Source organism: Macaca thibetana, chromosome 8 (assembly GCF_024542745.1).
Source record: "Macaca thibetana thibetana isolate TM-01 chromosome 8, ASM2454274v1, whole genome shotgun sequence".
NCBI lineage: Eukaryota > Metazoa > Chordata > Mammalia > Primates > Cercopithecidae > Macaca > Macaca thibetana.
In genome coordinates this window covers 134,551,269-134,572,844 of record NC_065585.1, presented here as the reverse complement: position 1 = coordinate 134,572,844, position 21,576 = coordinate 134,551,269, and the positions used below count along the sequence as shown (strand labels likewise).

The window sequence follows — 21,576 nt, the reverse complement described above, 5'->3', positions numbered from 1 at the left end:
TCACCACACCTGGCATTTTAAAAAATTATTTTTAGTAGAGACGGGGTTTCACCATGTTAGCCAGGCTGGTTTTCGAACTCCCACCTCAGGTGATCCGCCTCAGCCTCCCAAAGTGGTAGGATTACAGGTGTGAGCCACCACGCCGGGGTGGGGGTGATTTTCTTAAATCTGTTAATGAGTTATGGTTGTGTAGAATAATATACCTTCCTTTCGAGATATGGACTGAAACATTGAGAGGGAGGAGTTACAGGTATGCCACTTCTTATCCTTTTCTCTTTTTTTTTTTTTTTTTTTTGAGGCGGAGTCTCACTCTCTCACCCAGGCTGGAGTGCAGTGGCAAGATCTCAATTCACTGCAGCCTCCGCTTCCTGTGTTCAAGCGATTCTCCTGCCTCAGCCTCTTGAGTAGCTGTGATTACAGGCGTGCGCCTCCACACCCAGCTAATTTTTGTATTTTTAGTAGAGATGGGAGTTTCGCCACGTTGGCCAGGCTGGTCTGGAACTCCTGACCTTGTGATCTGCCCACCTCGGCCTCCCAAAGTGCTGGGATTACAGGTATGAGCCACTGCGCCCGGTCTGCTGCCTCTTTTTGATGGCCTGGTGTAAGGAAATTATTGGAAAAATGTGCTGTTGAGTGATATTTACTGGGCACTTCCACATGGTACATGTAAAGGGAGATGGTTGGGGTGGCAGGCAGTTGAGTCTAGGGGAGGCATGTACAGATGTGTTGTGCCTCTGGGACATCAGGGTGGCAGGCAGCAGTCTCTATGTCTGGTCCCAGGCTGCCTGAGAAAGAGTGTGTGGGAGGCAAACCTTGCGCCCTGGCATAGTTGTTAAAGTTTATATTTACCCTAGCTTGTGTGGGGTAGGAGGTTTAGGGATCAAATTTCACTCTGTGTTTAGACTTTTTTTTTTTTTTTTTTTGAGACAGAGTCTCACTCTGTCACCCAGACTGGAGTGCTGTGGCACAATCTCCCAGGTTCAAGCAGTGCTCCTGCCTCAGCCTCCCGAGTAGCTGGGATTACAGGCATGCACCACCATGCCTGGCTAATTTTTGTATTTGTAGTAGAGACAGGGTTTCACCATGTTGGCCAGGCTGGTCTTGAACTCCTGACCTCAAGTGATCCCTGCCTTGGCCTCCCAAAGTGTTGGGATTACAGGCGTGAGCCACTGTGCCCAGCCCTGTGTTTAGACTTTTAACTAATCTCGTTTTTAGCTTCAAGCCTTATCCTCCGCCTCTACAGACCACTCCTGTGCCTGTTTACTGGTTCTTCCAGGGGCCATTTTATTCCCTGTCTGCTGCTCCTCTTTTGAATTCTCCTGCACATTTTTTTGTTCATTCATTCATTCATTCATTCATTCATTCATTTATTGTTTGGTTCATGGCAGGGTCTTGCTTTGTCTCCCAGGCTGGTGTGCAGTGGTGCGACCATGGCTCACTGCAGCCTCGGCCACCCAGACTTAAGCGATATGGTTCCCACCTCAGCCTCCCAAATAGTAACTAACTGGGAGCACAGGCGGTACCCAGCTTTTTTTTTTTTTTCTTTGTAGAGACAGGCTCTCTGTGTTGCCAGGGCTGCTCTGAAACTCCTGGTTTCAGGTGATCCCCTTACCTCCTCCCACTTGGGCCTTCCAAATGCTGGGATTATAAGGCGTGAGCCAACTCCAGGCCTTTTTGTACTTTTAAAACTCTGCATCAGTGTATAAACAACGTTTAAGTTTATATGACTTCAGTTCCATTACATGGTTCCTTTTTCACTCACGGTTGTGAGATTTATTTCTGTTGATACATCCAATTCTAGTCCATTTGTCTTAAGTGCCCAGTGTGTTTATCTACTGAGGGACAGTTATATTATTTCGTTTTCACTATTATCCCCTGCTACAGTAAATATCCTGTCTCCCAGATGCTTAGAAGAGTTTCTGCAGGGCAAATGCAGGAGAGCTTGTTCTGGGTCCTGAGGTGTATTTATCTTCCGTCTTGCTAGATGTTGGCAAAGGGTTCTCCAGTGTGGTTGCATCAATTTACACGCCCAGCGTATGCAGAGTTCCTGTTCCTGACATTTACCAACACTAGATACTACCAGACTTTAATTTTTGCCAATCTGATGGATTTGAAGTGGTACCCTTGTTTTAATTTCATGACCAGAAATTCAAATTTAATCTTTGCCATAGGAAAACATTAACCCACTTATGCCTAGTGTTCCATTATTGGAACGCTAAGCATGTGGGAGTTTTTACATCGTACTGCTCAAGGTCATCACCAAGGTCTGATGTTTTTACTCAGCAGCAATTCAAAAAGTTGCAACCTCTGGCATAAATGGGTTAATGAGTGACATTTTTCCTGTTTTTATTGTTGGTCAGTGATGGTGTATGTGCTGGTTTTTTTCTTTCTTTTTTTATCTGAGACGGAGTCTCGCTCTGTCGCCAGGCTGGAGTGCAGTGGCATAATCTCGGCTCACTGCAACCTCCACCTCCCAGGTTCAAGCGATTCTCCTACCTCAGCCCCCTGAGTAGCTGGGATTACAGGTGTGTGCCACCACGCCCAGCTACTTTTTGTATTTTTAGTAGAGACGGGGTGTTGCTATGTTTGTCGGGCTGGTCTTGAACTGCTGACCTCATGATCTGCCCGCCTTGGCTTCCCAAAGTGCTGGGATTACAGGCCTGAGCCACTGCCAGCCTATTTGTTTTTTATTTTAAATTTTAATTTTCTAAATAGAGATGGGGTCACTATCCTGCCCAGACTGGTCTTAATCTCCTGGATTCAGTTGATCCTACCACCTTGGCCTCCCAGAGTATCAGAATTATAGATGTGAGCCACTGTGCCCAGCCCAGAACTGATGTTTTGTAAATGCTGGGTGCTGAGAAGGATGTGTGGCTGGCAGTCTTGACTGTGTTATCTGTCTTTACCAGGCCAGTAACTTCTTTGGTCTGGACATCAAGATAATCTAGCATCACCAGCAAGCTTGCGTGGAGGAGGATGGGACCAGTGTGGCCAAGATGGTAACGGGACCAGTAGAGAGCCCTGTAGAAGACATCTGGATATTCTGCCCTAGGAGACCTGGAGGGCTGGGCTGTGTCATGACCCTCTGACCTGCTGACCTGGACTCCGGCAGAATGTGCACACACACAGTCACGCAGCTTCCTGGCTTGCGCAAGTCCTGGGAGGGCGGTGCCAGCCACAGGCTTCTCCCATTGGAGGGTTGGAAGCGTATATCAAACCACATCAGAGTGCTGGGGGCCACCTGCCACCCATTCCCAACCCACCTAGCCCTCCTGGTGTTTGGGACGCGCTTTGCTTTGGCAGTCAAGACAGCAGAACAAAGCAACTTTTGAGGCCTTGTCACTGGGTACAATTGCCTTATTTTTCATCCAAATTAGGATACTTCTGAAAATAGAAATGATGACTCTGGGACAGCAAATGTTGGCTGTCCTATGTATAAGGAGGTAGCTTTTCACCCTCCCAGTGACTGAGGAAGTTTCTCCCAGATGGCACTGCTCTGAGCCTGGTGCGGGGTAGGCACTTGCAAAAGAATGTCTCCTTGCATCTTCCATCAGCCTTGCGAGATGAGTATCTGTTCCCAGGGCCCTAAGGGAGGAAAACAGGACCTAGCTGGATCCGAGAGCTAGGCCTTTCTGTGGCTCGCCGTCATGTCAGCCAGGGCCTCGACTGCCCTGGTGTAATCTCGCCCGTGGTTGAATTAGGGAACCGCCGTGTTCTGCAGGCTGGAGAGAGACAGAATACTAACCTCATTGCAATCTCAAAGGATCTCTAAAAGCTTTTATAAAGCAGGCCCAAGGTCCTTTGGTATCCGATGCAGAATGGTGAATGCATTGGCTCTGTCAGCCTCTGAGCAAGTCAGTAACAGAACTGGGGAGCAGAAGCTTTCAGAACTTTCTAAAACATTGACTGACCAAATTGTCTTGTTTCCAGCCACCACCACCACCACCAACAACAAATCAGCTGCTGAGGGCCTTCGTAGTGTCTGCTATTTCAAGCATACGGTAGTCATTTTGTCTGCAGGATGTGGGGTTGCTGTGGCTGACCTTGTACAATATTCCACTCATGGGTGTCTTCAGGCCTATGGAGAGCAGCTTGCGTGGGCTGGCCCTGCAGCACCTGCTTTGCATATAGGTGGGCAGCGCGGGGAAGGACCTGTGAGTGGCCAGCCTGGTTCAGGTGAGGGAGGTGGAGTGGGGCTTCTCTGCTTCTCCTGGTTCCCTGGAAGCCTCCAAGGCTGATGAGCATCGCTGCTGCCTCTGCCCGCCTGCGTGCTGGGCGGGTTTTCTGACGGGTTTTCAATTGCTCAGGTGCTAAGGCTGCAGGGAGCCCGCTCCATGGGACAGATGGGCTGCTGGTGCCCGTTCATCAGGAGACTGATGAGACCGAGGCCTGAGAGCCCTTTGGATTTCGTTTTTGTCCTTAATTTAATCATAAGCCAAGAATCTGCTAACCACAGTTCCATTAGGGGAAAAGACATAACACATCAGAGGCCACAGCAAGGCTGTGATTCATACTCAAAAAGGAAAGGTCTCTGGGGTCTCCTCTGGGTCACTCCAGAGCACACTTGAGGTCAGCACACTCCCACCCAGTGCAGGGCTGCTCCAGCATTGAGGTACGTCTGGCAGATTGAAGTAGGGGAAGATGAAACTCGCTAGTCTTGTTTTGTGGGTGCATTTAAGTGATGGAAACTTCAGGAGCAACTGCTGTTATTAGCAGTGAGCGCCAAGACTAGTTTTTGTAGGAGATAAAGAAACAAAGTTCTCTGGGAAGGTCTTACTGAGCCTTCACAGTCTCCCCACCTTTCCACTCTTGCCCTGCTCTTAGCCGCTCTGCTGGCCTATAAAGCACAGTCTTCATTTGTGGCTTCTGGCAAAATGTAGGCACTTGACTTTTGATTTTTTTTTTTTTTTTTTTTTTTTTTGGAGACGGAATTTCGCTCTTGTTGCCCAAGGTGGAGTGCAATGTCGCGATCTCGGCTCACTGCAGCCTCCGCCTCCTGGGTTCAAGCGATTGTCCTGCCTCAGCCTCCTGAGTAGTTAGGATTATAGATGCACGCCACCACGCTCGGCTAATTTTTTGTATTTTTAGTAGAAATAGGATTTCACCATGTTAGCCAGGCTGGTCTCAAACTCCTGACCTCAGGTGATCCACCTCCTTGGCCTCCCGAAGTGCTGGGATTACAGGTGTGAGCCACTGCGCCCAGCCAACTTTCCATTCTTTAGAGCTAATGATGAGAGGAGCCAGCAGTATATTCACACATCAGCGAACGTGGAAGAGCAAAAGACTGCATGGGAGATTTGCTAAGAATTCTTTCACTTTTTTTCTTTATCAGCCAGGAGCTAGCAACTTGGCTTATTTGGAAATTTTAGGTGTACATGTCCTGTCTCCTTAAATCCTTTACAGATTTAGAGTGCCGTCTACCTGAGGGCTCTGTGACCATGTAAGAAAGCCTTTTCTTTTTTTTTCTTTTTTTCCTGAGAGAGTCTCACTCTGTCACCCAGGGTGGAGTACAGTGGTGCAATCTCGGCTCGCAGCAACCTCTGCCTCCTGGTTGCAAGCAGTTCTGCCTCAGCCTCCTGAGTAGCTGGGATTACAGGCACCACCATCACGCCCAGCTGATTTTTGTGTTTTTAGTAGAGACGGGGGTTTCATCATGTTGGCCAGGCTGGTCTTGAACTCCTGACCTTGTGATCCACCTGCCTCAGCCTCCCAAAGTGCTGGGGTCACAGGCGTGAGTCACCATGTCTGGTGTCTTTTTGTTTTGTTTTGTTTTGTTTTGTTTTTTGAGACAGAGTCTCGCTCTGTTGCCCGGGCTGGAGTTGCAGTGGTATGATCTCAGCTTACTGCAACTTCCACCTCCTGGATTCAAGTGATTCTCCTGCCTTAGCCTCCCAAGTAGCTGGGATTACACCCTCCACCATGCCCGGCTAATTTTTGTATTTTTAGTAGAGACAGGAGTTTTGCCATGTTGGTCAGGCTGGTCTCGAACTCCTGACCTCAGGTGATCTGCCTGTCTTGCTCTCCCAAAGTGTTGGGATTACAGGCGTGAGCCACTGTGCCCAGGCAGAAAGCTTTCTTTTTCGAGCTTGGTGGCAGCCCAAAACTGATTCTTTAAGGATGTCAGGACTGAACACCTCCTGTGACTTAGCAGCACCTCCTCTCCTTTGACTTTTCATTCCACCTCCTTCCAGGATCTCAAGGTCCCTATTTGTCCTGGGAGCGGCTTCAAGGTAGTCTGGGGTGCTGTTAAGGTGCTCTAGTTGATAGACTCTCCTGGCCACGCGCTGTTTTTGGCACGTGACAACATTCTACAGAGCTGGAGTGGAGCATGCTTTCACATAAGCATCCGCAGGTATGGAGAGAGAAGATAGGAGGAGCACCCTTTTCTCTCTGTTTTTTTGTGTTTTTTTTTAACCCAAAGATTAACTTGGAAAAGGGGCAGAGGGGTGCAGTGGAACCCAGGTCTGCCCAAGCAGCCCAGCTGACCAAGGTCTAGAGATGCATCTGCTTACAGCTGTTCTTCCACCAGCCCGCATCCTGGAAAGGGTTCTTGTGGCACGCAAAGGTTCACATCCTTCCCTCATGAAATAAGGACTTTGTGTTCATCATCTCTTGTAAGAAGCAGAGCAGAAAGCACAGAATTAAGAAATAAAAGGGAAGTGTGTGCCTATACAAAGGGAAGTGAAAGCGGGTTGCTGTCCCATGCAAAGACCCTGGAACCTGTCAACAACCCAGCTTGTCATTTTCACCATCCGCATTTGTCCAGAGTGATTGAGATTTGTGTCGTTGTGGAGAGAAAGGCGCCTGTTGCACGATGGAGTGAGGTGGTCACTGCTCTCAGGACCTCTGTGCCTGGCTTCACACTTTTTGGGTTCTCAGCAGTCTTGGGACCCTTAGAGTGGAAGCATTTTTGGATGTTAAATGCTGGGGTTAATTGAAGTTAAGAGCTTGTTTTACTGGGCATGGTGGCTCACACCTATAATCCCAACACTTTCGGAGGCCAAGGCGGGCAGATCACTTGAGTCCAAGAGTTTGAGACCAGCCTGGGCAACATAGCAAAACCCCATCTCTACAAAAAATACAAAAGTTAGCTGGGTGTAGTGGTGCATGCCTGTAGTCCCAGCTACTTAGGACGCTGAGGGGAGCAGATCTCTCGAGCCCAGGAGGCAGAGGCTGCAGTGAGCTGTGATCATGCCAGTGCACTCCAGCCTGGGCAACAGAGTGAGATCCTGTCTCAAAACAAACAAACAAATGAACTTTCTTTTCATTTAAACTCTTCTCGCCTGTAATCCCAGCACTTTGGGAGGCCGAGGCAGGTGGATCACGAGGTCAGGAGATCGAGACCATCCTGGCTAACACGGTGAAACCCCGTCTCTACTAAAAATACAAAAAATTAGCCGGGCGTGGTGGTGGGTTCCTGCAGTCCCAGTTACTCGGGAGGCTGAGGCAGGAGAATGGCGTGAACCCGGGAGGCAGAGCTTGCAGTGAGCCGAGATCGCGCCACTGTACTCTAGCCTGGGCGACAGAGCAAGACTCCGTCTCAAAAAAAAAAAAAAAAACTCTTCTCGGCGTTGGGGACCTATTGGAATAGGTTTAGTGTGAACTGAGGGCTAGAAGTGGTGGAGGAAGAGAAGAGAGGGAGGGAACAGAGCCCACTGAAGCAACTGCCCTTCCTACCTTATCATTGCACGCCAGGCGCGTGCTGGCGCTTCAGTCCTCAGTTCATTCTTGACTGCCACCTGAGACATGGTGGTTACTAGCTCCATTTTACAGGTGGTGAAACTGAGGCTTGGAGAAGGTCAGACCCCAAGAGTGCCTTTTAGTCAGTGGCAGAGCCAGATCCAAATGCAGGTCTCCTGACTCCAAGTGCGGGGCTCATTTTATCAGCCGGTTGCAGCAGGCTGGCGGCCCCTTGAACCCCAACCTGGATGCCATGTGGGAGGAGCAGAGAAGCCAGGAACACCACAGCCCTGGGCCAAAGTGCGGGACTGAAAGAACTTCCCAGCGCTCAGGCTGGGACTAGTGGAACGGGCTGGACCCTGGGGCTGGTGGTGGCGGGCCCAGGGAGCCTGGGAATGAGTGGGGAGCACAGGCAGGTGTGGGAGGGCCTGGGAACCATGAAAAGAAGGGTGGGTTCAGGGAAGTTGCCCACTAGTGAAGTGGCGAGGGGGCCCTGTGGGACTCCAGGGAATAGCCGTGGCAGGTTGTCATCTAGCAGCTGAGGGCCATTGGACATGGCAGCTGCCTGTGTTCTCAGCCACCACAGAAACCAAAGAAATCTTGGTTTGAAAATTCAAGTTGCCATAGAAACGCTCCCATCCTCGACTTGGCTTATTATTTAAAATAACATCTCTACAGCACAAAAGCCCCCGGGGACATCCGAGGACACTCCTGTCTGCCCACGAGACACGCTCACCTCACAGTGTGGAGGCTGTATGGGTCGCTGACACGCAGGACCACGTGAGATGCTGCCTACCCACAATTCACGGAAAAGGGGAAGATTATTAAGGAAGTCGCTAGGGGCCAGGTCCAGTGGCTCATGCCTGTAATCCCAGCACTTCGGGAAGCTGAGGCAGTCAGATCCCTTGAGGCCAGGAGTTCGAGACCAGCCTGGCCAACATAGCGAAACCCCGACTATACTAAAAAAAACCAGATGTGGTAGCACAGGCGTGTAATCCCAGCTACTCAGGAGGCTGAGGCACAAGAATCCCTTGAACCTGGGAGGTGGAGGTTTCAGTGAGCCAAGATTGCGCCTCTGTACTCCAGCATGGGCCACAGTGAGACTCCTGTCTCAAAGTCACCAGGGAGGAAGCTCATTGGTGGGAAGGAAGACCAAATTGGAAATGCTGTGAGGAATCATTAAACCAAATGTCCTTTTATCAGTTTGGTGGCTCAGGGCCTTTAGTAACACCGCCAACTATTTTTCCTAGAAGAAACGAAACTGAAGTAATAGGAACATAGTCACTTTTTCTTTTTTTCTTAAAAGTAAGAGTATGTTGTGAAAAAAAAGTCTTCCCACTGTAGTGACCGACAACTGTACATCGTCCTCGGCATTTCGCGTGTAGTAGTAGGAGTGTGCCTGCATGTGTAGATTGTTGAAAGGGTCAGACGCTTATGGTCCTCGGTCACCCACAGCTTGCTTTTTCCCCACTTAACACTGGGACTTGGGGCATTTTTACTTTGTTAGTACAATAGAATTTACTTCAACTAGCTGCTTTTTTATTTTTATTTTATTTATTTATTTTATTATTATTTTTAGACGAAGTCTCTATCTGTTGCCCAGGCTGGAGTGCAGTGGCGCAATCTCAGCTCAGTGCAACTTCCGCCTCCTGGGTTCAAGCAATTCTACTGCCTCAGCCTCCCAGGTAGCTGGGATTACAGGTGTGAGCCACCACACCTGGCTCATTTTTGTATTTTTAGTAGAGATGGGGTTTCACCATGTTGGCCAGGGTGGTCTTGAACTCCTGACCTCAGATGATCCGCCCACCTAGGCCTCCCAAAGTGCTGGGATTACAGGCATGAGCCACCGTGTTCGGCCTATTTTTATTTTTATTTTTTTTAATTTTTGAGACGGAGTTTTGCTCTTGTTGCCCAGGCTGGAGTGCAATAGTGCAATCTCGGCTCACTGCAACCTTTGCCTCCTGAGTTCAAGCAATTCTCCCGCCTCAGCCTCCCAAGTAGCTGGGATTGCAGGCATGTGCCACCATGCCTGGCTAATTTTTTTGTATTTAGTAGAGACAGGGTTTCACCATGTTAGTAAGGCTGATCTTGAACTCCTGACCTCAGGTGGTCCAACCACCTCGGCTACAGGTATGAGCCATGGTGCCTGGCCAACTAGTTGCTTTTTTAATGGTTGCTTCATATTCTATTTAACCACTTACTATAATTTAACAATTACTCTGTTACTAGATACTTGCTTCACTTCTGGTTTTTTGCTAATACAAAAATTATTTAGCGAGCACTCCTGTGCATGTATCTTTGCATTTTGTGGGATACATTTCTAAATGTCAGGTTGCCAAGTCCCAGGACATGCAGATTTAGAAACTGGTGGGTGTTGCTGTATATCAAGGAAAGGAAGCCTAAAGTATATGTTAGTACTGCTTTGTCAGTTTTTGTTTTAAAGAGACTTTTCAGTTTAATGCAAGCATTTTCCTCTGAAGGCTGTGTTTTCTGTCAATCCTAGGCTTTCCTCCAGCATTACTTTAAAAAAAAAACTTTATTTTCTTTAGAGATGGGGTCTCACTATGTTGTCAAGGCTGGTCTTGAACTCCTGGTCTCAAGTGATCCACTTGCCTTGGCCTCCCAAAGTACTGGGGTTATAGGTGTGAGCCACCGCACCTGGCCCATTTTTAAAAGGGCATTGATTTTTTTCATAAAACCTTTATAATTAAGATCTGTGGGCCGGGCACAGTGGCTCACACCTGTAATCCCTGCACTTTGGAAGGCTGAGGTGGGTGGATCATGAGGTCAGGCATTCGAGACCAGCCTGGCCAACATGGTGAAACCTTGCTAAAAATACAAAAATTAGCCGGGTGTGGTGGCATGTGCCTATAATCCCAGCTGCTCAGGAAGCTGAGGCAGGAGAATCGCTTGAACCCAGGAGGCGGAGGTTGCAGTGAGCCGAGATCATGCCTTTGCACTCCAGCCTGGGCGACAGAGCAAGACTCCATCTCAAAAGTCTGTGTTGCATGTGGTACTTTTTGTGTGTGAGGAGTCCAGTGTGAAGAGTCAGCCTGCAGGCAGCCACTTGTACAAGCACTGTCCTGTTTTGTCTCTGGCCTCACCTAGGTACGCTGATTCCTCCATGGAGGAGGTGCTTCCGAGCGGTCTGTTGGGTGCTCTGCTGATGGGCATCACCCAGCGTTTTATGATACATTTGCTGCCCCAGAGGGCCGGGCTCCTGTCAGAGCTACTTTCCACTGGCTGGGTGCGGTGGCTTATCCTTGTAATCCTAGCACTTTGGGAGGCCAAGGCCGGCGGATCACCTGAGGTCAGGAGTGCGAGACCAGCCTGGCTAACATGGCAAAACCCCATTTCTACTAAAAATACAAAAATCAGGTGCATGTGGTGGCGCACACCTGTAATCCCAGCTACCTGGGAGGCTAAGACATGAGAATTGTTTGAACCTGGGAGGCGGAGGCTGTAGTGAGCCAAGATCGTGCCACTGCGCCCCAGACTGGGTGACAGAACAAGACCCTGTCTCAAAAAAAAAAAAAAGAACTTTTTTTCCAGAGCCGTCTTGCTGTCCTCATATATTTATTCTCCCAGATGAATTCTTGCTTAAGCAACAATGCAGTTTAAATTGTTCTTCAGATAGAATCCACAACTTCAGATAGTTCCAGTCAGTTTGTTAAGCACTGACACCACAGTCCTGTGACTTTCATGTTGACCTGTGACCTGTGGGAGGTAGAGCACCTCACTCACCCGCGGAAGCCCCTGGAGTGAGGGACAGGAGCCCCTGCCTCACCCATCTCCCCACGCTGCGGTTCTCTCCAGCCCTGGGTGCAGGCACCCAGGAGACATGTATTGATTTTGTTGAGCTGCTTGCTCAGGAGGGTGACTCAGAGTTCAAGCTGGAAAGCACTGGCTTGTGACTCATGAGCCAGTCCCAGATCAAAGGGCTGAGGCATCAAGGTGAGAATTTTCCTTCCCAGAAGCCTCATCTCTGCAGCCGGAAGCAGAGCCCTTGGCTGACTGGAAAAACCAGAGAGGCCCCGGGAGTGGGTGGATGGCCAGCCCAGCCCCACCTCTCAGCCTGCACCTCGACCAGCCCACACCAAGCTTGTTTGTCTGTGTCCTGTCAAAACTAGGACTCCTGTCTTTTCTTACATTTCTTTTCTAACTTTTCTTACATTTCCCTGTCCCATGGGTGTTCCACTTAGGGCGTAATGACACAGACAGGCTCTTCACTGTTTCATGTCACTTACTTGGGCAGGTCTCTCAAGCTGTTCCACAAATCCATGCAAAGGCCGTTTAAAACTAGTGGAGCAGGCCCTGGACTCGGTCTAGTCCAGCACAGCCCCTTGGCTTTCTCTCCTGGCTCTGGCCGCCTGGCCCCCGGGGACACACACGAGGTCATGGCATGCTGCAGGCACCAGGGCAGGGAGGCGGGGAGCCCATGGGCGCCTCAGCTCCTCAGAGTTCTCCACCTGGGCCAGGACGAGCACGGGGGTCCACTGATGCCTGAGACGGTGCCCGTGTGTGTGTGAGCCTTTGACCCACATAACAGAGAGGTGTCCTGATGCCCTCTGTCCTCTCCAGGTGGATCTAGGATCTGGCTTCCAACATGTGGCGGCTCTGGGCCTCCCTCTGCTGCCTGCTGGCGTTGGGCGATGCCCGGAGCAGGCCCTCTTTCCATCCCCTGTCGGATGAGCTGGTCAACTATGTCAACAAACAGAACACCACGTGGCAGGTAGGCTGTGGGGCTGCGTCCTACGTATGTCCCCTCCCAGGTCGGTCTGTGCACACTGACTCCAGGGATGGGGAGCTGACTCTCACTGTGGCCCGCAGAACATTATGTCCTGGACCGTTGAGGAACAGCCCTGACCCCGAGTCACAACGGCTCTGGACCACGCCTGCCTCCTCTGTCCCATACCCCGTATTTGTGCATGAGTGTGTGTGCATGTGTATGAATGTATGGTTGTGTGCACGCGGAGGTGCGTGGGGGAGTAGGTGAGCTTTGGAAGTGTTCAAAACCAGCTAGCCCCTGTGACGCCCGCCGTGGCAGAGTGGCAGTTCATCAGTCCTGCCCCTGATTCCCTTGGTCTCTGTCCAGCTCTGACCCTGGGACTGAGAACCAGGAATGAGGAGTGAGCCATGTTGAGGGCCGGAGAGGGTCTCTGATTGTCAGCAAATGGGAGCAGATCAGGGGAGAGACCCACTCTGCCTGTGTGTCACTCTGGGCTGTTCCCCACTGCCCCCCAACCCTCGTGCCCTCGAGCTGGGTAGGGCCCCTGGCTTTCCCTGGGTTGGGCCTGGTGTGTGGGCAGCGTGCCCATCCACCACTATCCCAGGAAACCCCTCAGTCAGTGGGTGACTCTCTTCCAGGCCGGGCACAACTTCTACAACGTGGACGTGAGCTACTTGAAGAGGCTGTGTGGTACCTTCCTGGGTGGGCCCAAGCCGCCCCAGAGGTGAGTGCCCGCTCCTCCGCACCACTGTAATGTGAGTGGCGGGCGTTGGTTCGGGGCAGTGGGAAGTGGGAGAGTGAAGGCCTCTCTGGCATCCGCAGGGCTCATGCCACCCAGGGCTACCGACACCGCTTGAGGTACAGCACTTGTCTCTTCTTTTCATATTTGTATTATTTACTTTTTCTTTTTATTTTATTTTTTCCTTCTCAAGTTATTAGTAGAGAAGATGCTGGTGCTTTCTTTTGTTTTGGGGAGGGTCTCTCACTCTGTCACCCAGGCTGGAGTGCAGTGGCGCCATGTTGGCTCACTGCAACCTCTGCCTCCCGGGTTCAAGCGATTCTCGTGCCACAGCCTCCTGAGTACCCGGGGCCGCAGGCTTGCACCACCATGCCCAGCTAATATTTGTATTTTTAGTGGAGACCGGGTTTTGCCATATCGGCCAGACTGGTCTCAAACTCCTGGCCTCAGCAAGTGACCTGCCTCCGTCGGCATCCCAGAGTGCTGGGATTACCAGCATGAGCCACCCCCAGTGTTTTCTGTTGCGCTTCTCCAAGGTATCTCAGCCCTAGGTGTGACAGACTAGGTCTGGGTCTCCACTATGTGGGCAGACTCAATCTTGAGTAATTTAAGGAAAATCTAAGAAAAGCCAGATGAGGCCAAGTACAGTGGCTCTACTAAAAATACAAAAATTTGCCAGGCCTGGTAGCAGGCGCCTGTAATCCCAGCTACTCAGGAGCTGAGGCTGGAGAATCGCATGCACCCGGGAGGCGGAGGTTGCGGTGAGCCAAGACCGCGCCACTTCCCACGTGAGGATGGGGTGGTTAAGTTGCGGGACACTGCCTTCTGCACAATGGGGATGATATGAGAAATGATGAGAGGATCCTGGGCAGACGTTGAGGCAGGAGAGCGGGGCAAGAAACACTATCTGGACTGGATAAACTCATTTTAAAAATCCATTACATAAGCCTAGAAAGAAGCATACAACATCGCAAGTCAGACCAGGCATGGTGGATCACGCCTGTAACCCCAGCACTTTGGGAGGCCGAGGCGGGCAGATCATTTGAGGCCAGGAGTTTAAGACCAGCCTGGCCAACATGGTGAAACCCCATCTACTGAAAATACAAAAATTAGCCAGGCGTGCTGGTGCATGCCTATAACCCCAGCTACTCAGGAGGCTGAGGCACCAGAATCACTTGAACTCAGGAGGCGGAGGTTGCAGTGAGCAGAGATCTCACCACTGCACTCCAGCCTGGACGACAGAGTGAAATTCTGTCCAGCCCGCCCCCCATCCCCAAAGAAAAAATCGCTAGTTGCATTGAGCAATGGGATTTCCTTTGGTTTTGTGAAAGTCCCAGGGACACCTGCCTGCAGCCTTCTCCTGCGTGTTTTCTTGTGCTCACTTCCTTTCTAGGGGATTGTGGCCCAGCCACAGTGACTGCTCTTAAACCGAGTGGCCTTTGCAGGGACTGGGGAGGGAGCTGTGGGATGAGAGCTTATAATGAAGACCTTCCTTTATCCAGAGTTATGTTTACCGAGGACCTGAAGCTGCCTGAAAGCTTCGATGCACGGGAACAATGGCCACAGTGTCCCACCATCAAAGAGATCAGAGACCAGGGCTCCTGTGGCTCCTGCTGGGTAAGGCCCTGCTGGCTGGCGGGGGAAGGGCTGGAGAGAGAGGAAGCAGCAATGGGGAGTCTTGGGGGATTCGGGGTGGGGACGACTCTGACAAGGCAAGTTATAGAAACTTTCTGAGTCCCAGTTTCCATCAATACAAACATCACAATCTCTCTGGCCATGAATTATGGCAAGGATTAGGCAGAGTGGCGGGCAGAGCATCCTGCAGATTGCAAGTCCACGTGTATGGGTGGCAAAGCAGCTCCCTTCCCCTGACACGCTGCCCCGTCCACAAATACCAGGAGCTCTCACCGCTACTCTGCTTCAAGAAAGCCTCCCTTTAGTGTCAGCGAGCTGTCTTAATTTGTCACTTAATTGTGGTAAAATACACGTAACAGAAAATTTAATAATCTTAGCAATTTTCTTTTTCTTTTTATTTTTTGGAGATGGAGTCTTGCTCTGTCACCCAAGCTGGAATGCAGTGGCGGGATCTTGGCTCACTGCAACCTCTGTCTCCTGGGTTCAAGCGATTCTCCTGCTTCAGCCTCCCCAGTAGCTAAGATTACAGGCATGTGCCACCACACCCAGCTGATTTTTGTATTTTTAATAGAGACGAAGTTTTGCCATGTTGGACAGGCTGGTCTCAAACTCCTGACCTTAGTTGATCTGCCCTCCTCCGCCTCCCAAAATGCTGGGATTACAAGCGTGAGCCACCACACCCGGCAACTATTTTCAAGTGTACAGTTCTGTGGCATTAAGTACATTGACAGTGTTGCTCAGCCATCACCACCATCTGTCCCCAGAACTCTTTTTCACCTTGCAAGACAGAACCTCCGTCCCCATTAACACCAATCCCCCAGCCCCTGGTGACCCCCACCCTACACCCTGTCTCTGAATTTGACTCCTAGGGACCTCATACAAGTGGGTCACACAGTATTTCTTTTCTGGGTGAGCTGTGTTTTTTGTTAAGAAAAAAACATGGCCAGGTGCGGTGGCTCACGCCTGTAATCTCAACACTTTGGGAGGCTGAGGTGGGCGGATCACCTGAGGTCAGGAGTTTGAGACCAGCCTGGCTGGTGAAACCCTGTCTCTACTAAAAATACAAAACAGCTGGGTGTGGTGGCGGCGCCTGTAATCCCAGCTGCTCTGGAGGCTGAGGCAGGAGAATTGCTTGAACCCAGGAGGCGGAGGTTGCAGTATGCCGAGATTGCGCCACTGCATTCCAGCCTGGGCAACAAGAGTGAAAACTCCACCTCCAAAAATAAAAATAAAAAAGTAAAAAACACACACATACAAACTAAAACTACACATTTGACACATTTCAAAAATGAACCGAGTTCCCAGGCGGAGGTTCACGGTGGTGGCTCTCTTGCTTTAAAAGCTGAGTTGGGCAGATGTCGAGGCAGGAGAGCGGGGCAAGTGGCTCATCATGCCTCTAATCCCAGCGCTTTGGGAGGCCGAGGTGGGCAAATCACTTGAACCCAGGAGTTCAAGACCAGTCTGGCCAACATAGCAAGACCCCATTTCTACCAAAGAAAATGAAAGCTGAGTTTGAGCCCCAGGCGCCTCCCCTGGTGTTGAGAGATCAGTTGCCCACAAGGTCTGAGGTGCCCCTGTGGCCCTTTGAGGGGACCGCGGCAGAGGGCCCAGCCCGGATGTGGCAGCCTCGTGCGGTGGGACTCGTTCCTACAGGCCTTTGGGGCTGTGGAAGCCATCTCTGACCGGATCTGCATCCACACCAATGCGCACGTCAGCGTGGAGGTGTCGGCGGAGGACCTGCTCACCTGCTGTGGCATCATGTGTGGAGACGGGTGAGTCAGGCTCTGCTTCCGCAGCGGGTTTAGTGCTGGGAGACCCTGGGCCCCGGCTTCTCAGTGCAGGGGACTCCTGGGACTCCTGCGAGTCAGAAGTGTTTCAGGGAGACTCCGGGAGTCTGGCAGGCAGGGCCTGGCACGGCTGCTGCTTCCTGAGGTGCCTGAACCAAGGCTGGCCCGGCAGAACCGTCTGAGGGGTGGTGTCCCAGCAAAACAGTGTCAGAAAATGTGGTGGAATGTCTGACCCCGGCCTGGTTCGTGTCATCGCACGTTCCTTTTTCCTGCTTGGGGAAGCAGTCTGGGCATTTCCTTATGTGTAGTTCAGGAGGATGGAGCCACCTTAACAGCAAGATGATGGCACAGAACTTCCCAGCCCAGCCTCGCCTTGGTTCTGCAGTAGTGGTGTTCGCCCGCAGCTGCAGATCCCAAACACCTGAGGCCTTCAGACATGTGCCTGGGCCTCTCCCCAGACTAGTTAAATGAGAATCACTGGCGGTTCTCATTTCAGAGAACTGGTGGTGCTCTCGTAAGAACCACCAATGGTGGCTTTTCGTAAGTACCTCGGGGAAGTTTAGTGTCCGCTCAGTTGAGGATCACTGTTCTACCGGGAAGGACACGAACGGGAGAGCCTCCTGTCCCCTCCAGGATCTTTGTGGGCAGGGGTGGGGCTGGGGGTTATTTCCTGCAAGCTATGCTAATCTAGGGAGCGTCCCTTGGAGGGTTTGGTGTCTGGGAGGGCTGCTGCACGACTTGCTGAAGGTGGGGCGGGTCCACGAGTGACCTCGGGCATACGGGTGGCGCGCAGTGGTCTGGAGAGCCACTAGTGCTTCTTCCGGAGGTTTTCATGAGAGGCTGTCTTTTCAGCTGTAATGGCGGCTATCCTGCTGGAGCTTGGAACTTCTGGACAAGAAAAGGCCTGGTTTCTGGTGGCCTCTATGACTCCCATGTAGGTGAGTGTCTCCCCTCGGCCCCTTGCCGGCCAGATGGATTAAGCAGTTAACCATCGTGGCTTTATTTGCCTTTATAAAGTGGAGGTTGAGACAGAGGGCCGGGTGAAAGGTGCGAGCAGGTGCACAGGCCTCTGGCAGGACCTGCCTGGCGTCCATGCTGCAGGCACAAGGCTGGCCTTGCGCCAGGTCTGCCTGTCCCAGTGGGGCTTCTTGGTGGGGGCTGTCGGTTGACTTCACTTTCTCCCGGGTCCCATCAGGGTGCAGACCGTACTCCATCCCTCCCTGTGAGCACCACGTCAACGGCTCCCGGCCCCCGTGCACGGGCGAGGGTGATACCCCCAAGTGTAGCAAGATCTGCGAGCCTGGCTACAGCCCAACCTACAAACAGGACAAGCACTACGGTAAGGGGCCTGGCCACGGCCGCGTGAGGCTGGGGAGCTGCTGCATCCTTCCCTGCGCTGCAGGGAAGAGGTCAGAGCTGAGAAGCCTTGGGGTCCAGGAACCCTAGGATAGGGAAGGAAAGGGAAATGATGCCCTCTTGCCAGGGGAAGCAGCACTCTCCACTTGCTGTCTGTTCCACCCTGAACGCAGCCTCAGCCCTCCCAAGCTGGAAGGGACCAAAGCCCTCATTTCACAGGGGAGTGGCATGTCCTGGAGTCCTGGGGTATCCTGGCCTCTTCCGGGGCCGTATGCTCACTGTTCCCTTCTCCCACTTCTGAGCTTCCAGCCCCAGCCCCGTCCTTACTCCTTCAGGGGAGCCTTCCTCGAGCTCCCCTGGCTGGGCAAGTCCCTTTGGACGCACAGTCTTCCCCTGGAGGCCACCAGAAATCAGTGACTGGCTGATGGTGGCACAGCACAAGGCACTGTCACCGCCCTCCCCAACCGCCAGCTCGGTTCGTTTTCCAGGATACAATTCCTACAGTGTCTCCAATAGCGAGAAGGACATCATGGCCGAGATCTACAAGAACGGCCCCGTGGAGGGAGCTTTCTCTGTGTATTCGGACTTCCTGCTGTATAAGTCAGGTGCGCGCTGATACCGGTGGAGGCTCATGCTGACCCTCCAGGGGAGGGGAGCCCGGGGGGCCAACAGGACTTGATTGGGTAGGCAGGCAAGGGGCTGGGGAAGCGGCTGTGAGGGGCCTCCTGTGCAGGCTCACTCCTGTGGACCAGGCTGGCTCCTCACAGTCTGTCTCTCCACCTGCTGTGCCACCACACAGAATTCCGGCGGCCTCTCCCAGGGCCTCTGGGCTAGTTCCTTCCCATCCCTTAGAGTCCAGCTCACATGTGTTTTCCGTGGAAGCGCGTCCCTCCCTGGCGGCTGACATGCCTGCCCTCGCCTTCATGGCTTTGCATTGCTTTACCAGCATGTTCCCGTTAAAACGGCAGGCCTTTTGTGTCTGCACTGGCTGGCACATTTTCTTCATCTTTGTCTTTGCAAAGGCCTAGCTCGTGCCTCACACCAGTGGATGAACACGCAGGGACCTTGCCCTGGGCAGTGCTGTAGGGACTCGAACCAAGGAATCTGGACAGTCCCCATCCCCAAGTCCTGTCTTAGAAACCCCTTGCTCCAGATGAACGGTCTTTGCTGACTGCATCGATCTCATTAATATTTTGCTAGATGGGAAACTCCAAAGCTCTCAGCTCTATATAAAACAACAGTTTGACAAAGGAGGATGATTCTGGCAAGAAAAAATGACTGTAAAGATGGTAGTTCTTAGCACAGTCCTTGCCCATATTATTAAAAGATGTGTTTCCACTTTGACAGTGATTTCCCTACCACAGGAGACTGGTTGGGGAGTCCTGAACCCCTTAGCCGGTATCTTTCTCATCAGCTAGCACTGGCCGCCACCAGCCCGCCCTTCTCCCTCACCTCTCCAGGGTGTACCTGGAGCAGCTGTTAAAACTCTTTAAGCCGTGTAACCCTTCTGACAAACCCTTACTTACATGGAATCCCAGTGTATAGAACAGATGAATCTGTCACCTAACATTAAATGTTTTACAAACTAGAATGTATTAGAAATTCTATTTTTAAAGACAACCAACAAGCACATTTTGTAGGAATCTATTTTAATATTTACTCAACAGATTTGAGTGTGTTGGGCCTTCAGAAATATATTTAATATTCCCCAGTGTTGTGGTAACCCTGGAGCCTTCTGATGGAGCAGCAGGGTCCCTCTGGAAGCTGTTTCTCCTGCCCGGAGGGTGACCAGCGGAGTGTGGGGTGTACTGTGGGGTGCGGGCCAGTGGCCTGGTCTTGGTCTCAGCCGGTTCTTTTCAGGTGTGTACCAACACGTCACCGGAGAGATGATGGGCGGCCATGCCATCCGCATCCTGGGCTGGGGAGTGGAGAACGGCACACCATACTGGCTGGTTGCCAACTCCTGGAACACTGACTGGGGTGACAATGGTGAGTGGCGGCCCCTTCCTGTCGAGAACAGGGAATTGTGAGCCACACACAGTGCCCGTCTCGGCTTTCTCTGTTCTACCTGCTGCACAGCCTCAAACCCTAGACCTAAGGCCAGGCTGTGAGCTCCTCCTATGTGCCAGGCACCCAGGAGTTTCCTTTTGCTGCAAGGGCAGACCCCGAGCAGCTTCAGAGCCCACGCCTGCCACAGTTCGCACAGCATCGCGCCAGATGCCGTGATGGGGGCGGTGACGGGGCAGGAGGGTTGTCAGTGGAGGTGTGCCCCACAGCTGCCTCCAGAAGCCGCATGGTGCTGAGGGCTGTGCTACTGGGCAAACAGCAGGAGCTGCCAGGGATTGGTGGTTACTCCCAGGTCTTTTAGGGATGAGTCTGAATATATTGATTGACCCTTGTCACACTTAAAAAGCACCTTACTTTTTATTCCCAGGCTTCTTTAAAATCCTCAGAGGACAGGATCACTGTGGAATCGAATCAGAAGTGGTGGCTGGAATTCCACGCACCGATCAGTACTGGGAAAAGATCTAATCTGCTGTGGGCCTGTCCTGCCAGGCCTGGGGCAGTTTTCCCTGAATACAGTCAGGGATCGGGGTGAGATGGGGGTAGAAATGCCTTTTATTCTTTGAGTTCACGTAAGATACAAGTTTTAGACAGGGCTTGAAGGACTGGATTGGCCAAACCTCACATCAGCCATCAGAGCTGTCTTCCAAGGAGACACACCCCAAATCCTGGCTACATCCCAGCCTGTGGTTACAGTGCAGACAGTTAGGCCATGTGAGCCACTGCTGCCAGCACAGCACGTCCTCCCCCTATAGACCAGTGCCACAGGGAGTGCCTGCTGCCCCACCTGACTGTGGCCCCCTCCCCGATCCATCCATCTCCAGGGAGCAAGACAGAGACCCAGGAATGGAAAGCGGAGTTCCTAACAGGATGAAAGTCCCCCCATCAGTTGCCCCCAGTACCTCTAAGCAAGTAGCTTTCCACATTTGCTATAAGATCAGAGGAGAGATGGTGTTGGGAGCCCTTTGGAGAACGCCACATTCTCCCAGACCCCCTGTATCTATCGAGTTTGCAGTGTCACAACTTCTCTGATCTTGTGCTCAGCATGATACTTTTTTAATAGAAGTCTTCTCTTTTGTGCACTCTGCTAATCATGTGGGTGAGTGAGTCGAACAGCTGGGAGCACCTGTGCTAGTTGTACAGATTGCCTCCTAATGGCGCGGCTCAAAACGAAACCAAGTGGTGAGGACTTGTTTCTGACCCACTGGTCTCTACCACCACAAGGAAGCTAGTTTAGGAGAAACCAGCTTTTACTGTTTTTTAAGAATTACTGCTTCACCCTGTCAAGTTAACAAGGAATGCCTGTGCCAATAAAAGGTTTCTCCTTCATCTTGAAATCGACTCTGATGGGATCTCAGAGATCATTTGTCACTGCCTATAGACTTGTGGCTGCCGTCTATCCTCATCCCTGCAGAGAATTACGTCCTGGAACTGCATGTTCTTGCGACTCTTGGGATCTCATCTTAACTTCTCGCTGCCCCAGCCATGTTTTCAACCATGGCATCCCTCCCTCTTAGTTCCCTGTCATCCTCGTCAACCTTCTCTCTAAGTCCTTGGTAAGCTTGCCCTTGCTTAAGAACTAACAA

At 51.6% G+C, this 21,576-nt stretch overlaps 1 protein-coding gene across 7 annotated transcripts in view; it reads left to right on the top strand.

Moving 5' to 3' along the window:
- Positions 1-21,329, top strand: part of CTSB (cathepsin B) — a 156,668-nt gene extending 135,339 nt beyond the window's left edge. For 4 of the 7 annotated variants that reach the window (XM_050801104.1, XM_050801106.1, XM_050801105.1 and 1 more), the window contains 9 exons: positions 12,262-12,412; positions 13,048-13,133; positions 14,651-14,765; positions 16,437-16,555; positions 17,423-17,508; positions 17,766-17,909; positions 18,415-18,531; positions 19,787-19,915; positions 20,361-21,329. In XM_050801104.1, coding sequence (XP_050657061.1) covers positions 12,287-12,412; positions 13,048-13,133; positions 14,651-14,765; positions 16,437-16,555; positions 17,423-17,508; positions 17,766-17,909; positions 18,415-18,531; positions 19,787-19,915; positions 20,361-20,458 — 1,020 coding nt within the window. In that variant the 5' untranslated portion in view covers positions 12,262-12,286 and the 3' untranslated portion in view covers positions 20,459-21,329. Of the gene's footprint in view, positions 1-7,875; positions 8,461-12,261; positions 12,413-12,834; positions 12,836-13,047; positions 13,134-14,650; positions 14,766-16,436; positions 16,556-17,422; positions 17,509-17,765; positions 17,910-18,414; positions 18,532-19,786; positions 19,916-20,360 lie in introns of those variants that run through there. The other 3 variants (XM_050801108.1, XM_050801109.1, XM_050801110.1) reach the window with 3 other exon arrangements.
- Positions 21,330-21,576: the final 247 nt, after the last annotated feature.